The sequence below is a fragment of the Dendronephthya gigantea genome, unplaced genomic scaffold, assembly GCF_004324835.1.
Source record: "Dendronephthya gigantea isolate DGI-Jeju-01 unplaced genomic scaffold, DenGig_1.0 000107F, whole genome shotgun sequence".
NCBI lineage: Eukaryota > Metazoa > Cnidaria > Anthozoa > Malacalcyonacea > Nephtheidae > Dendronephthya > Dendronephthya gigantea.
Genome location: NW_021163117.1, coordinates 669,767 through 685,838, shown reverse-complemented (window position 1 = coordinate 685,838; position 16,072 = coordinate 669,767). Strand labels below are relative to the sequence as shown.

Here is a 16,072-nt window from a genome sequence, read left to right as displayed (position 1 = left end):
CCCGAAATTTCAAAATGAAGCCGACCTATTTTATACATGAAAATAAACTCCTCCCATTTGCTAAAGAAAAGAACTGTGTGGTTAAGTTTGTGTCTGAATCCTTCATCATCTATAGTAGTTCTGAAAAGTGAGTTAAGAGTACCTCGTTTTCATTATTGAGTGTTTTATCTTTTTTCGATTGTCGTAGCAGCGGAAAACTATAAGCAGTAGAAATCCCTGTTCGACGGTATATTTTCAAACATACTTAATTTAAAAAGTGTGTGAATATCTTTAAAATGAATGGCATTTCTTGTAATATTATACCTCAGATTCAAATTGTCCAATAAAAAAACTGTATTTGTACCACATGATGAGTAGATTTTTTGTGGAAGCACATAGACTGCGAACTTAAATCCTGGTATTTTTACCCGGGGCATGTAATTTAAAGTCGAATTACCCTCTTTTGCCCGCAAGGGAGGGTGATTCCACTTTAAATCACCCTCGAATTCGTAAACTAGCCTGCCGTTACGGGTGTCAGATTGTAAATATGGCCGACGGCAACAAGACCGTCAAGACGCCGGACGACAATGACGAGGGAAATTCGTCGGTACAAGATGAAATTGAACGACTTTTGTACAGTAAAGATGCAAAGAATACTGCAAAAGCAACTAGTCTCGCCCACAAACTATTTGCCAGGACTGTTGACGTCGCGAAAGTTGAAAAGAACACTAACACTTTAGACAAGGCTTTGGCAAATTTTTATGCAAGTGCAAGAAAAGAAGATGGTACTCGTTACAAAGCAGGGTCGTTTTTAACGGTACGACAAGGTCTAAGACGGCATTTCTCAGAAACAAACAACATTGACATTGTTAACGATAAAGAATTTGCATACAGCACCAAAGTTTTCAAGGCAACCATGACTGATCTACGTCGTCAAGGTTTAGGAGCCACAAACCATCATTCTCCAATAACAAAAACCGATATGCAGAAGCTCTACAGCGGAGAAACATGTGTTTTTGACGTAGAATCGCCCCACGGATTACTACAGAAAGAGTGGTTTGAAATTATGTTTTATTTGTGTCGCCGTGGGCAGGAGAATCTACGTAGTATGACAAAAGCAACGTTTGGTGTCAGAACTGACAGCAAAGGAAGGAGATACGTTTATCAGATAATTGATGAATTGGATAAAAACCACCGAAGTCATGGCACGGGAAGTGTCACACAAGGGAGAATGTATGAACTACCAGGTAAACAATTGGTGTATATATACTTGAATGAAATTTGTATGTTCATATTACAATGAATATTTTTTGTGATGAAAAAGGGGATGCCGCTTGTCCAGTTACATCCTACTTGAAATACATCTCTAAACTACATCCAGAAAGAAAAGATCTTTGGCAGAGGCCAAAAGATTCATTTTTTCAAGATGACCTCATCTGGTACTGCAATACTCCCCTGGGTAAGAATTCACTGGCACAAATGATGGCGACAATCTCTAGACGAGGAGAGTTGGCCCACCGTTATACTAACCACTGCATCAGAGCAACAGCGATTACACTTCTTGATGAAGCAGGTGAAATCTAACAGTGTACTTGCCAGTAATTTACTGTTTTAAAATAATATTCACCCTTAGTTTAATTGTTTTTATATAGGACATGAAGCCAGACATATAATGGCAGTATCTGGGCACAAGTCTGAGGCAAGTATCAGGTCCTATTCCCATACTGTGTCAAAAGAAAGGAGCGATGAAATGTCAACTACACTTCAGACAGTTGCAAGACAGGATGATGCACAGGATGCTTTGTCTCTAATCACCACACCATGTACATCCAGCACTGAAAGAGAAGTCCTTGCACCACTCGAGCTGAATTTACCATCATCACCCGAGTTAAATCAGATCCTGAACACTGTATTTTCGCCAAGAATGTCATCCTCAGACATCTTTAAAAGCAACAAGTTTGATGGGTGCACATTCAACTTTAACATAAGACAGTGATTTTTGTGTTGCATTATTTATTCATTGTTAATTGTTTTTCACTCAACACCAAAACTGTTTTATAAACCCCATTTTCTAGCTTGTCATTTCCCAAAAAAATGCTTCACTGTTAATATAATCAGATATAGTATTAAATATTATATATTTTGAATAATATTTTATATTTCATAAATGTTAAATTATCGTTATTATATTTATTTGAAATAAAAGGTATTTGCCTTTTTGTCAACAGCTTTAAATTTTCGGTATAATATATCAGTTATCAACCTTTCACTCGGGTGATTCCACAAAAAATTACCCTGAGGGATGAAATATTCCTCGGGCAGCGCCCTCGGAATATTTCATCCCTCAGGGTAATTTCTTGTGGAATCACCCTCGTTCCAGGTTGATAACTGATAACAATTCAGTAAATGTACATATATTCCGCTTCATTTGAACACATCGTTCAGTTTTTCACTTCAATTAAGTTCGGTTCCATTTTGAAACATTATTTCCGGGGGGTGAATGTCTCTCTCTAGTCACTTACTGAGCATGCGCATCAAGCAATGCGCAGTGACGAATTGCTTGCGCTTTTTAGTCAGAAGAAAGACATCTGGGTATTAGCAGTGAACTGTAATAAATAACTGGAACGCTACCTCCTCATTGTTTTTGTGAAGCCAAAATTTGCGGGACTTTACCTCCAGACACGCGTGTCTGGAGGTAAAGTCTCGCAAATTTTGGCAAATTTTTGGCTTCATTCGCGCGTGACTCGCGAGATCACTGCAGCTAGATGCAGAGCGAATTTGAAAGAAATTTGGTTTTTGTTTGTTTCATGGTTTTAAATGTTTTTTTATGGAATTATAATGGAATTAATCGTAAATTCAACCAGGTGAGCTGTTTTACGAATTACAACTGGAGTTGCCGATCGGATTGGAAACAAAATCTCTTAAACGGAACAAGTTTATAGCGATGTGCAATTTTGACAACAATATTTGTATGAAGCGGATATCCTAAAAGCTAAAATTTCATCGCAAAATACACTTGGTAGACATTGTTTAAACATTACAAGTTTATGTTTATTTAATTCCAAGTGACTAGATGGCAAAAAGGTTGTATTAATTGTAGAGTAAAACAAACATTCCTGCATTGTCACGCTAGGCTCTACGCTTTTTCCTAGCAAAGAGCCGTTTTAATCCGCATTTCCAAAAAATAGGTCCATAAAATGCATTCTACTAAAATCAAGAATATCTCAGCCGGCTGTAAGCACAAACAAAATCAGTTATTTAACTCCCTAAAAAAATTTTTCGGGGAGTGTTTATCAAATTTGCGAAATCACAAAAAAACATTTTGTTTTGGCCGTGTTTGTTTTTGCGTGTAAAGACTGGGGGTGACTTAGCTTCAACTTCCGGTCAGAAGGTAGCGTTCCAGTTATATTCATTTCACTGGGTATTAGTCTGTGACAAAGGTTCGGAGAAATATTCCTATTCCCATTAGTCAACTTTTTATGTTTTTTGTATGTCTTTCGTCGAGAATACGGTTAATTTTCTCGTCATAATCGTTAATTTCTTGATCTCAAACAAACAGAAATACCATTCCCGCCATTATTTTCGGCTGGCCCGTGTAGTTCTCGCGAGACGAGACATAAATCTAATATCTCAGTGTGATAACTCAACTCTGAAATAGGGACTCTCCAACTCGGAAATAGGGGACTGGGATGCGCGATACCGGGAAAAAATATCCTCGTCACCTGGTACAGAAAATGTTTTTGATTGGACAATTTGAATTTGAGGAATAATATTACTGGTTGTCATCCGTATATCATGATCATTACGTGGCTAAATAACGACTTGACGATGATTAATGTTAAAAGAAGCTAGGATTTATCATGAACAGCAATGGTTCATCACATTCAATGATAATCACACCTAAAATATTTCTTTAGCGAATTCTTGAGTATGTCAATCAAGCGGTGAAAGAATACGAAAATAAACAAGTATGAAATTAGATTATAAAAATATACATTGTTTTTGTCAATTTCCCCAATTGACTTTTTCTTCTGCTTTTACAGCGTTTAGTGGATTTCAGCCGGAAAATCGACAAAACACCGTTGGGAAAATCAAATCATAAGGGAGCAGAAGAGTTTAAGGTGCGAAAATTGTAAACCTGGCAATGTAATCTCGTTATTGGTTTGACATAAACTATTCATGCGATTAACATAATTGAAAGGCGTAAGCGATTTCTTCGATGGTGAAAAACTAATTGATAGGATAATAATTATGTGCATGGTGTTGGCAACGTTCTGCAATCTTCTTTCTATGTTTAATGAATATTATAAATGTCAGTAGCAGAGGAAAATTTCGGGATTATAATATAACATCATTACTAACATTTCTATTTCCAGAATTTAGATATAACACGGCACAAGTTAATTTTTGATGGTCCTCTGACATGGAGGACGAATCAAACGAAACACATCGGTAACTTATCCCTGACCCTGTTCACCTCATAATTTGCCTTTTTTAATTGTATTTCTATTTTCCTAGATCTACACGCGCTGTTATTAGAAGATCTCCTGGTATTGCTTCAAAAACAAGGTGATAAATATGTCTTGAAATGTCAGACCGTGAGTGTCGCAGGTTTTCAAGATAATAAAGTGAGTGACAAGGCGTGAAATATATAATTAACACTTATTTACTGCGAACGAAGGAAACGTTATGTTTTGTGGACCCGAGACCTGTCGATGGTCGAGGGTCCACAAAACATAATGTTTTCTGAGTTAGCAGTAAATAAGTTTTTTATTATATACCACTTGTCAAAGAAAAACCAAACTACAAGGTAAACAACGAAATATCTATTCATAAAAGACATAATTTCAAATGGATAAGCAGTCTGAAGGTCACACGTCCAGGTGCGTTGCACGTGATTAAAGTTGTTATTTCCCATGAGATAACACGTTATCTCACTCCGCAGGGGTCGCGCTCGCGACATCAAAATTTCGTCACTCTCGCGTGATTCGCTCTCGACCAATGAAATGCTACGAACACCAAACTTTGACAAGTGGTATATAATAATACTATATATTGCGACGCCGAGTCTGTTGCCTGTACAAGCTAGATTTGTCTTAGATTGTATTAGTCATTTTATTGATTTTACCGGTTATCATGTACCTAGGTAGATTATTTAGTTGACTGTGACAGTGTCAGGTACATTGCCATGCAAGTCTGTTATAATCCCGAATAAAATAACCATTATAATGAACCTGATACTAGACCTTTTTGGAAGCGCATCCCAAGCTGATTTGTACGGAGACCTGACCAATGCTCACATTTCTCAATACACTGATCTAAAAACCCTGACGACTACTCTGTAGTCAACATTGCATGCAAGTGATATTTGTAGGGTTGTTGTTAAACTATGTTTTGTATTTACAGATAACATTCTGTCCTGTTTTGAAGCTCTCAGCGGTACTTGTGAGAAAGGTTGCCACAGGTATTGCTTGGCTGATCACATTAAAAATGAATCGAGTTCTATCTTGCAATCAAACAATCGTTAAAACCTGTTATAGATGAACATTTTCACTCATTATTTTCTTGGAAAACGTATCCCTCTTTTTTATAACTCATTTACTTTTTTGTAGATGAAAATGCTTTCTTTGTTGTTGGAACGTCCGACATTGGAACTCAGATTTACGAATTGGTTGCCGAAACAAGTGTTGAACGAGAAGCGTAAGAACCTATTTTAAGACCAAAAGGGCTTTGACAGTGCCACGAGAGTATTTTTGTTCTTCGCTCCATGAAGCCTGTTTCCTTCATGTTAAGCTAAGGAGTTAATAGGGCAAAGGTTCTTTACATTTTTAACAAAAGTAACTTTCACTGGGGAAGGCATGAATCATTCCGTACAAAATTGAGTCCGCACAAAAACGGAGAACGGCTTCCGTTTTTGAAATGCATTTTGTCAGTTTTATTTCGAGCAGATTTTATCGGATAGAATGTGATTTACTTAGTAGAAATGAAACATTGTACATGTTCGCTGTCATTTTAAATCGTTGTTTATATCAGAGAGCTTCGTCCAGCCTAGCACATGCGCATATTTAACGGACTTAACCTCTTCTGATGCAGTTTATTACAATATGGTCAGGTTTTTGATTATTCAAACATATAGCATTTACTTTATCATGTCTTTAATTATCAATCACTGTTGTGAGAAATGCATCTCAAAGACAATCTCTAGCATAGAATAATACCTACGAAATGTTTAAAATTATTGCAAGCCAAAATAAATAGTAATTAATTTCTTCTTTTTAGGTGGCTCAAATATATTACCGAAGCAATAGAGTTTTTCAAATTAAAAGGTTAGTATTTGTAATGAACCTCTATTAGGTGCTCATTACCATTATCTAGCAAGATATTTCTATTAGTAACATTCGCTAGATTATAATAAAATCTTTTCAGAAAATTCGACCTCTCACGATATGCTAATAAACCCAGATCGAGAGCATAACTTCGATATAATGGGATCTAACAGGATATGAGGGGGTGTCGACCTATCGACAACAACATCGAGAACAACACGTGTCTCGCAATGACCTATAGCTACAATAAATATCATGTTTTAAAGTATTGATGCAATATTTATGTATGTTTGCCTTTGTTGGCAATCGTTCTATTTATTAATTGCAAGAGATTTACGAAATATCACAATTCTAAGGGTCAAGAAAAACAATGATATATACTATTATAATTGTTTATTATGGCGTTGAACGAGGAGGACGTGTCGCTGTCTTTGGTACAAGCACAATGAAAGAGCCGAGTGATGTTGAAAATGAAAAATTTGAAGCAGAAGAAAAAGACGACGTTAAGAGTGAGAAAAATGATGAGAAAAAAGAAGATGGGATAAACAAGGAAAGTGAAAAAGATGCAATTGATGAAAAAGAAAAAGATTTCGAAGAAGCACCAGAACTTCCGAACAAGGTAGTTTTGTTTTAAATATCTTCACTTTATTATTCGTATTTACACGCGCGTTGTAATTATTAAAGGAGCATCTCTACTCAGTGCAAAATTTATTTTTCGGCTCATCTGTTATGGGATAACAAGGGAGAATTTCGTTTTTGACCAATCAGCATATTTGTTTACATGTTCAGTAAGCCAGTCAGAATGCTTAAATCTTGACAACATCCGATAAAAGGTTGCAGCATTTGCCATTTTACATGAAGTATTAAAAATTTAGGATTTCTGATTGGCTCTGCCTGAAAAATTTGAACACTGAAATAATATGCGGACTTGTTCAAATCGAAATTCTTCCGTGTTAAATGGGATGAGTTCCGCCCGATTGTCTGTGATACAGTGTATAATTAAAGTGTTAAATGGCACAGAATTTTTTTTTAAGTCTCTTTTTTCGAATTCATTTTGCTTGTTTTTTTAGATATAGTGAAATAACATTTATACTTTTTATCCAGTAGATAAATCTGTCGATAACGTAAACTTCAAAAACTCCTCATTGGAATTATTTTATTTTCAGAAATTTTTAGCTTTAGATATAACAAGTCAAGATCGATCAAGCAGCTTATGCAATATCAAAAATGAAATCAGTGTTGATTCTCCAAAAAGGAGTCCAGGTAATGTTGCTGTAATTTCATAGCTTCGTATATTCAGGCTAGGGATGTTCTTCACAATTGTTGAAACAGAAATTTGTATATACACTGTCGGTCAAAAGGAACTGCTCAAATGTTGCAATTGTCGTATGTAACAGGAATCGTAACAATCAATCTTTTATCGTACACTAGCGGTCAAAAAGAACTGTTTAGATACAAATTCATAAAGAAGAATAGAATATAGGAGAGAGCTTCTTATTGCTTGGAATAAGAGAATAATTCTCTTATTCCAAGCAATATTTCAGTAATGTAATGCAACCTGCCACACTTTCAAGATAGTCAAACAATGGTTTCATGGGAAGAGGGAGTGACAAAAACGGATTGGCCTGCACAATCAAAATACCCTAACCCTATTGAAAATCTCTGGGACAATCTCAAGGGGATAGTGCAAGAAAGGAATTAATTCATAAAGCGTCCATGATTTATGGGTTGCTGTAAAAACTGTCCATAGGATGAATTTCTTTTGACCGTGAAGATTACCACCTTAACAAAAAGTATGCCACGCCGGTGTAAGGCCGTCATCAATTATAAGGCCAAAGGAGGGTCAACAAAATATTAATATTTCATATAGCTTAGCATGTAATCTAGTCTATATTTACTCGTATATATTGTTAGAGGGACAGTTACGTTCATTTGAGAGCATTTTAAGGTGGCTCGATACAGTTTTCAAAAATTCCCTCGTTCATCACTTTGACACGTTCAAGCAACGCAATTTTATGATTTATTCTAGAGATATTGGGTGTTTTATATAGTTTGATGTTTCTACTTTTGAATCGTATTAGTTTTAGTAACAAATCGTCCGTTGCTATGGCGACACACGTGTACAAAATTCACTCCAAAATGGCCAATTGCCTCCGATAGTTGGAAAAGAAGCACGGTGACCCCCAATTTTTTTTCGTGAATTATTTTACTTGGAAGAAAAACTAACAATTAGCAAAATATAAAAAATTCTATAATAGCAAAAAAAAATTATCGGAAAAAATGTCATTTTTACATTTCAAAAATGTGGCATTATAGAATTTTTTTATATTTTGTCAATTGTTAGTTTTTCTTCCAAGTAAAATAATAGACGAAAAAAAATTGGGGGTCACCGTGCTTCTTTTCCAACTATCCGAGGCAATTGGTCATTTTGGAGTGCATTTTGTACACGTATGTCGCCATAGCAACGGACGATCTGTTACTAAAACTAATACGATTCAAAAGTAGAGACATCAAAATATATAAAAACCCGAGTATCTCTGGAATTAATCACAAAAATGCGTTGTTTGAACGAGTCAAAGTGATGAACAATTGGAATTCTTGAAAACTGTATCGAGCCACCTTAACTTGTTTTGAGCAGTTCTTTTTGACCGCCAGTGTATACACTTATTAACCGAATTTGAGGTCCGTACTAGAAAAATATCAGACGGAGGTCTTCACAGTACGGACCGAGCGATAGCGAGGTCCGAACATAAAAGACCGAGGTCTGATATTTTGATTATATGGGATACAGTATTTAGTTTATTTATTTATACAATGCGCTGCAGCATTCTTGCCGGCTCTTTCGCCAGCCAGTGGCCAAGCAATCACTAAAGTGGCTTCCAAAACTTTGTTTTTTACTCGTTAAATAAGAATGATACAATAATGTAAACAAAAATCAAAGATGAATAAATATAATATTCACATGTACCAATAATGCTCTTCTTCGTCCATTCTCCATCGATATTCTTCGTGTCAAATACACTGGCGGTCAAAAAGAACTGCTCAAATGTTGCTATTATCGCATATAACAGGAATCGTAACAATCAATCTTTTATTGTACACTAGCGGTCAAAAAGAAACGTTCAGATACGTACAAATTCATAAAAAAGAAGCGAATATAGGAGAGAGCTTCATAGGCATTTTGGATCATTCTCTTATTCCAAGCAATATTTCAATAATGTAATGCAACCTGCCACACTTCCAAGATATAGTCAAACAATGGTTTCAGGAAGAGGGAGGGACAGAAATGGATTGGACTGCACAGTCAAAAGGCCTTAACCCTATTGAACATCTGTGGGACAATATGAAAGGGATAGTGCAAGAAAGGAATTAATTCATAAAGCGTCCATGATTTATGCGTTGCTGTAAAGACTGTCCATAGGATGAATTTCTTTTGACCACTAAGATTACCACCTTAACAGAAAGTATGCCACGCCGGTGTAAGGCCATAATCAATAGCGAGTTTCCGAAAGCACAACGGCGACGGCGATGGCAACGCAAGAACGATATTTTAATAAAACTGCGCATGCGCCAGTCAGAGGAAACCCCAAATCGACGTTTTCGCTTCACGCGATCGACGTGAAATAAACAAACCTCACGTCGCAGCTAAAACGCGTGATCAAAGAGACAAAACTCATAAAACATGGTAGAAACAAAAACGGTATGCATGTGTTTATTTTGATCTGTGCTTACACCCCAACATCGTTTACACGAGAAAAAGTATTTTAGCAAGATTGCTTACCATTGAAAATTGTGGGACAGATAGGGCAAATCTAGGCATAATATCCAAATACCTGCAAGGATATGCAAATCTTTTGAGAAGAACCGACAAAGTCCAGTCAGGCCCGAAACTTTAAAACCATTGACGCATTTCATTTCCTCTGGGAATTGCAGAATTTCATAATGCGTGTATAAGTAATTTTTTAGGAAGCGAAACTTAGCTTTACCCTCGTCATTGCAAAGATTATCCAGGTCAAACTGTTCGTAGTCCCAATATGGCAAATCAAGATTTGTTGATCTGTTTAAATCCTAGAGCATTAAGAACTCTTCGTCGTCAATGTAACCTTCATCATGGGCATGCATGCAGTAATGCTATTCTATTTTCTCTAAAACTCATCTTTGTTTAAGTATGGAACCACAGAGTACAATAACATTTTATGACGTTTCGCGCCAAAATAAACATTTTACCGAATGAATACTACACGAAACGGCGACGGCAACGCCAACGCCATAAATGAAGTTGCCGTCGCCGTTGCCGTTGTGCTTTCGGAAACTCTCAAATTATAAGGCCAAAGGAGGGTGAACAAAATATTAATATTTCATATAGCTTAGCATGTAATCTAGTCTATATTTACTCGTATATATTGTTAGAGGGACAGTTACGTTCATTTGAAAGCATTTTAACTTGTTTTGAGCAGTTCTTTTTTACCGCCAGTGTATAAAAGTGCAAGCTTGTTTAAATTGTTCAAAAATATGAGAGTTGGACCGTTAGTACGGCAACGGTCTAATACTGGGAAATTCCAGACTGGCAAAGAACCAATCAGCGCACGCCATTTAGTCACAAGACCGCGTGCCATATAATAATATATTTCAATAGCTTCAGTGCAATTTCAGATAATCTTTGCTTTGCTATAGATGGCGATGGTTTTGATACAGATGAAAGCACTGAAGGCTTTAAAAAGAACTCGCCTGATGATTTTTCAGAAGGCAATGAGGGCTCATCAATATCTTCTGTAGAACTGATTGGTAGGTTGACAAAAAACACATTTAAGTATGTTGTCAGCAGATGAATTAATGTATGCATAATTTTTGATAATATAAAAGTTCGCATAATTAGTTTTATTTTACTTTGTTAGAGTTAGAGAAGCAAAAAGATGAGGAAATCAGAAAGTTACTTGTTGAGAAATCGCGATTAGTTGAAGAAATCAGGGTAAGCGACATTAATTTTGGACACGGTACCCCGTTTTTAGTGCAAACTTTTCTTTGAAAGTCAGTCATAGTGTAAACTTTCCGGTTGGTAGGTTGATTTATGCTTGTAGTAATTTTTTGTACATGATCAGTAATTTAAAGTTTTTATATTAGTTTAACTTGTTTTATTAATTAATTCTCTATATCTTTTTTGCTAAGTTCACAAAAATATCGAGGAATCTCGGCCGTTATACTCTAAATTTTGAAACATTGATTTTCCGTCGTGGGTTTTGTTTTTAACCCCCGGAACATCCGATTTTTTTCTTAAACGTCGCGTCTGCGCATGTAGTGGGCCTTGACCAATACTCATGATAAAGAGTTGTTTCAAACATTCTGGGCGCTAAAATCGAGTAATTTATTGAGAATCTACGCAATTTATAAACTTGTGTTGTGAAGTACGAGCACTCAATTGAACACAAAATTAATATAATTTGGAATATTGTAATATATACGGGAAATAAATTTTCTTTTTTTTTCTACAATCTGAGGCAGTACGAAACGCTCGAAATTTTTAAATTTAAAAAACGCCAGCGATGACAATGAATCGGACTAAATAGAATTTTTTGACGTTTTCTTGCCCTATGATATAATAATCTAATTATATATCTCACAACAACAGCAATAAGAATAGCGGTCAGTGCTAACATTACCGTTACACGAGTAAAAACGAGGTTTTGCACGTGATTGTCACACGGAAACAATAACACTTCGCACAATGCACAATGCACAATGACGCACTGTGATTGAAAAGGATATTTACTCAGAAGTTGAGTTAAGTTGAGTCGGTTGATCGGAGTAGAGCTGATGACTTAATGGCAACATAATATAGAAAAAGAAGCTAAACTCGATCATCGTTGTGTTTATTTACTCTCAAGCTGTTCCCCATACGACCCCGACGATCCCGCTTCGAGACATTCAAACATTGTTCGTTCTTTCTTTGCCATGCATCTTTGTTTGGTCCACAAAAAGAATAATACGCATCTCTTATTCAACTTAAATATAAGAATTAACGGGAAATCTATGGGAGGCATTACTATCATAAAATACGCAAGTTAAGATCAACATATATAAACTGCAACTCACAAGATATCATTTATTGTAAATCAAGAAAAATTGTCGACTGGACTCTGACTTTTGACCCCCACTGTATATTATTTCGATACCTGATATTCTGTATGCAGTACATAATTATTTATGCTATACGAAACGGGCATTTGGTGCAGTAATCAAACGTCCTTATAAAATAATAAAAAACCGACCCCTTTCGCCTTAGTTAAATAATCACGGTTGGAGCATGCAAATATTCATTACTGTGTCCTGTCCGGGCGGTCATAACTATAGATTTGGCCCAGCTACAACAGCAGCTTCAGCTCAATTGCCGTCGTGGCTGATAATTAAAACTCTCGGACGATGGTCTTCCGTCTGCTATGAACGCTACATCAAAACTCCACCCTGCACCCTGTCTGGGGTATCAGCCACCATGACAAATTTTAGGGGGAGGGTTCCTCATCTATGGGGAATACACATTTTGTGTATTTGTGGGGATATCCTTTGAAATGTCCTCTGGAATTAATTTGAGTAATTTCCTGTGTGATTAAAGGGTAATGTTTAAGCTAGTTCTTTATATTTTCACTGGCAGAAGTCAAAACCTGACTCATTTATTTGGGGACAAACGTCTGGTTGCTTAGGTATTAGAAGGCATGGAACTTTGCACTATCCTTGTATCCCTGGCTTAGTTTTTATTTATTTATAGGGAGACGATATTCAACCAAACGTTACACAATTGTAAGTATAGAATTCAATAAACCTTTATGCTTTTGTTTGTTCAATCTCTGGTGTACAGTAACAAGTACATGAAACTTAATTAAATTTCTTTAGTAATTTGGGTAAAGTTGACCAAGAACTCGCTTTATATTGAGCTAAATCCCCGACCAACTGGGGCATACAACCCGGTATAAAGTTATCTGAAAAATATAATCAAATTATAACTAAATATTATAAATCATGCAAGTACGTGTCGTTTTTATTCTTGTAGAAAAAATACCGCAGATCAACTTACTGAAGCCAATGGTACGTTAATGAAAAAAGACAGTTTTTCGGAGTTTTCTGGTACTTCTTTGAAAGGTTTGTTGCAAAAATGGTAAACGAAATTAAATAAAGTCTTGTCGAATCACCACATGCAATAATGGTGACCATTCACTCGACGCATTTCGACGTGCATTCTTTAATTAGTGCCATTAACTCGACCAACCTGCTTTGTGCGCTTAGTATTAAAAGCTTGTTTATCTGGTTAGTCTACTAACCAACAATTAATCGGCTATTCACCTGCATCCGAGAGTCGTCTCGTTGAGACCTTTGATTTTTACACATATAAGAATGCAAGCTTAGGGCAATCTGCGTGGTTTAATTGAAAATAATTTTCTAGTTAATTTGCCATTTTTGCCTCATCTCTAAGCAAATAAATTAAAGACGCATAATTGTGCAAACATGCATTTATCCTATTTAGATGGAAGCAAGCCAAGCCTTGTCGAAAAAAACTTTAGCCTCAGCGATGAAGTTACTACCATAAAACATCGCGAGAAAATTATGTTCCTGAAAGCTAAGGATTGCAATGAATTACGAGAGGTGATTAATATTATTCCTAAAAATCTACGAGGGATTTCGTTATTAGCCAACTATTTCATGTCATTCCTAAAACGAAAGAGCGTTCTTACCAAACGACTGCGCGCCCGCTGAACAGGATAGGGCTGAGCTAGGGCTCCCAGATAGAGTCTATATATGTATGTAGATGAGTTTTCCACATCAGACAATATTCCACAGCATTACCAACGATGCAGACCATCTTCGAACTCTATCTTTTCGAGGCTTACCCACCCTATATAGAAGCCGGCACAACTGGGGGTAGAGCATATACAAATGCTATTCCCGACTGATTTTTTTTCGTTCCTATATGATATGTAAACATGGATATATATAAATTAATACCCCCCCCCTCCATTAGTCGGTCGATCGGGCCATGCTTGCTGTGAAGAGCAGACCTAAACTCTCTTTCGAACGAATCTAATAAAACAGGCAACAATATGCATACAATACTTTGCCCTTTGAGGAAATACAACTCCTAATGTTGTTCCGTACAACTCATACTCGTGTTCAATTAATACAGGAATACAATTAATGCAGGAATCAATCAGCTTTAAGTCGCCAGAAAATCAGACTTTAAAGATAAAACGCAAAAATAAGCAATGTTTCAACCTTCCGCTAGCTTACGCCTGCACCAAATTGTCTGAAACGTTAATATCTTATAAAACATATTCTATAGCAAAGGCCAGTCATGTCAAACTGTATTTTCACTTATCCATTTTTGTGCGGAAGCCGTTCCTTAAATGACTGTTAACTTTTTGTACAGGAGGTGTTCACTCGGGTTTTTTCCTAATTTTATATACAATTTGTCTTCTCTTGAAATAGACAAAAATACCTCTGAAATCTTTCTCGAAGGACAAAGCACTAAGAATTGGAAAAGGATCGCTGGGCACGCACGTTTATGTTGGTCTGATGGAGGACGGGCGGGAAGTTGCCGTGAAAAAAATTATAAAAGAAACATGTGATCTCTTAGCCCAAAACGAATTGGAGATCTTTCGTCTAACTAAGGATATTAGATCACCATACATAGTAAACTACTGGTACTTTGACGCTGATGACTTTTATATGTACCTGGTAATCGACCTGTGTGAGGAAAGTTTGAATGACTATGTTGTTGAGACTTGTTCTCTTGAGTACTTACGGAAACATGGTGTCCGAATGATAGAAGAAATATTACTCGGGCTGCAAGTTCTTCACGAAAAGGGAATCCTGCATAGAGATCTTAAGCCATCAAATATTCTTGTTAGCGTTGATGGCCGTATGCAGTTGGCAGATTTTGGGATCAGTCGTGTGCTTAATGATGACGAAACAACAGCTCTAACAGAACCAAAAGGAACCGATGGTTGGATTCCACCTGAAGTAATTAAAGAAATGGATAACAAAGGCAGCAAGGGACGCTATAAAAGAAAATCGGATGTGCACGTTGCTGGAATGATTGCATTCTTTATTTTGACCAAAGGTGAACACCCGTTTGGCCCTCGACTAGAACGTATGTCAAATATTTCGAAAGGAGAACCTATTTCCTTGAATAAAGTTACGGCACCAAATGCTCAGCAATTTATTTCCGAGCTGATAAGTCATAATATTGAACACAGGCCGTATGTTGAGGATGCCTTGAAGCATTGTTTTTTTAAAGAACAAAGTGAATCAATTGTGCATGATAATTGAATAATTATAGGGAATAAGCAGAATTTAGAGAGCTAGATGTATGCTGAAGTAATTAACTCATACCAAGAGATAAGTAAATCATATAATAGGAGAAAATTACGTTGATGCTCTAAACTCTCTTGGTATTCCATCCTTAAATGTCCACCATGAATATTTTTGTGATAATCCATTCAAATCAGTGTCTGACACTCTGACTAATAATAATAATAATTAAGTAATAATAGTAATAATAATAAGTTTTTATTCATTTTATAAGAATACATATCAAAAGTTACAAGTACAAATATTACATTTAAATATATATACATATAATTATATGTATATACATATAATCTAAAGTATGATCTATTTACAAAGCTGTTTTTAAAGCGTTCAGTATTAATTTTGGGCAGTTGACTTGTTCTTTGCCGTAAGCGCAGTGACGAGTCCTTAACCTTAGGGAGAAGTAAATG

General features: G+C 36.2%; 1 protein-coding gene across 1 annotated transcript; it reads left to right on the top strand.

Moving 5' to 3' along the window:
- Nucleotides 1-13,351: 13,351 nt before the first annotated feature.
- Nucleotides 13,352-15,810, top strand: LOC114534841 (serine/threonine-protein kinase/endoribonuclease IRE1-like). The gene is made up of 3 exons (XM_028556316.1): nucleotides 13,352-13,436; nucleotides 13,819-13,937; nucleotides 14,778-15,810. Exons 1-3 carry the CDS (start codon nucleotides 13,391-13,393, stop codon nucleotides 15,618-15,620), a joined length of 1,008 nt encoding a protein of 335 aa, XP_028412117.1. The 5' UTR covers nucleotides 13,352-13,390; the 3' UTR covers nucleotides 15,621-15,810.
- Nucleotides 15,811-16,072: the final 262 nt, after the last annotated feature.

Coding starts and splice junctions, on each gene's coding strand:
- LOC114534841 (XM_028556316.1), top strand. CDS start 13,391: ATGAAAAAAGACAGTTTTTCGGAGTTTTCTGGTACTTCTTTGAAAG. Junction 13,437..13,818: donor TTCTGGTACTTCTTTGAAAG/GTTTGTTGCAAA, acceptor TATCCTATTTAG/ATGGAAGCAAGCCAAGCCTT. Junction 13,938..14,777: donor ATTGCAATGAATTACGAGAG/GTGATTAATATT, acceptor CTCTTGAAATAG/ACAAAAATACCTCTGAAATC.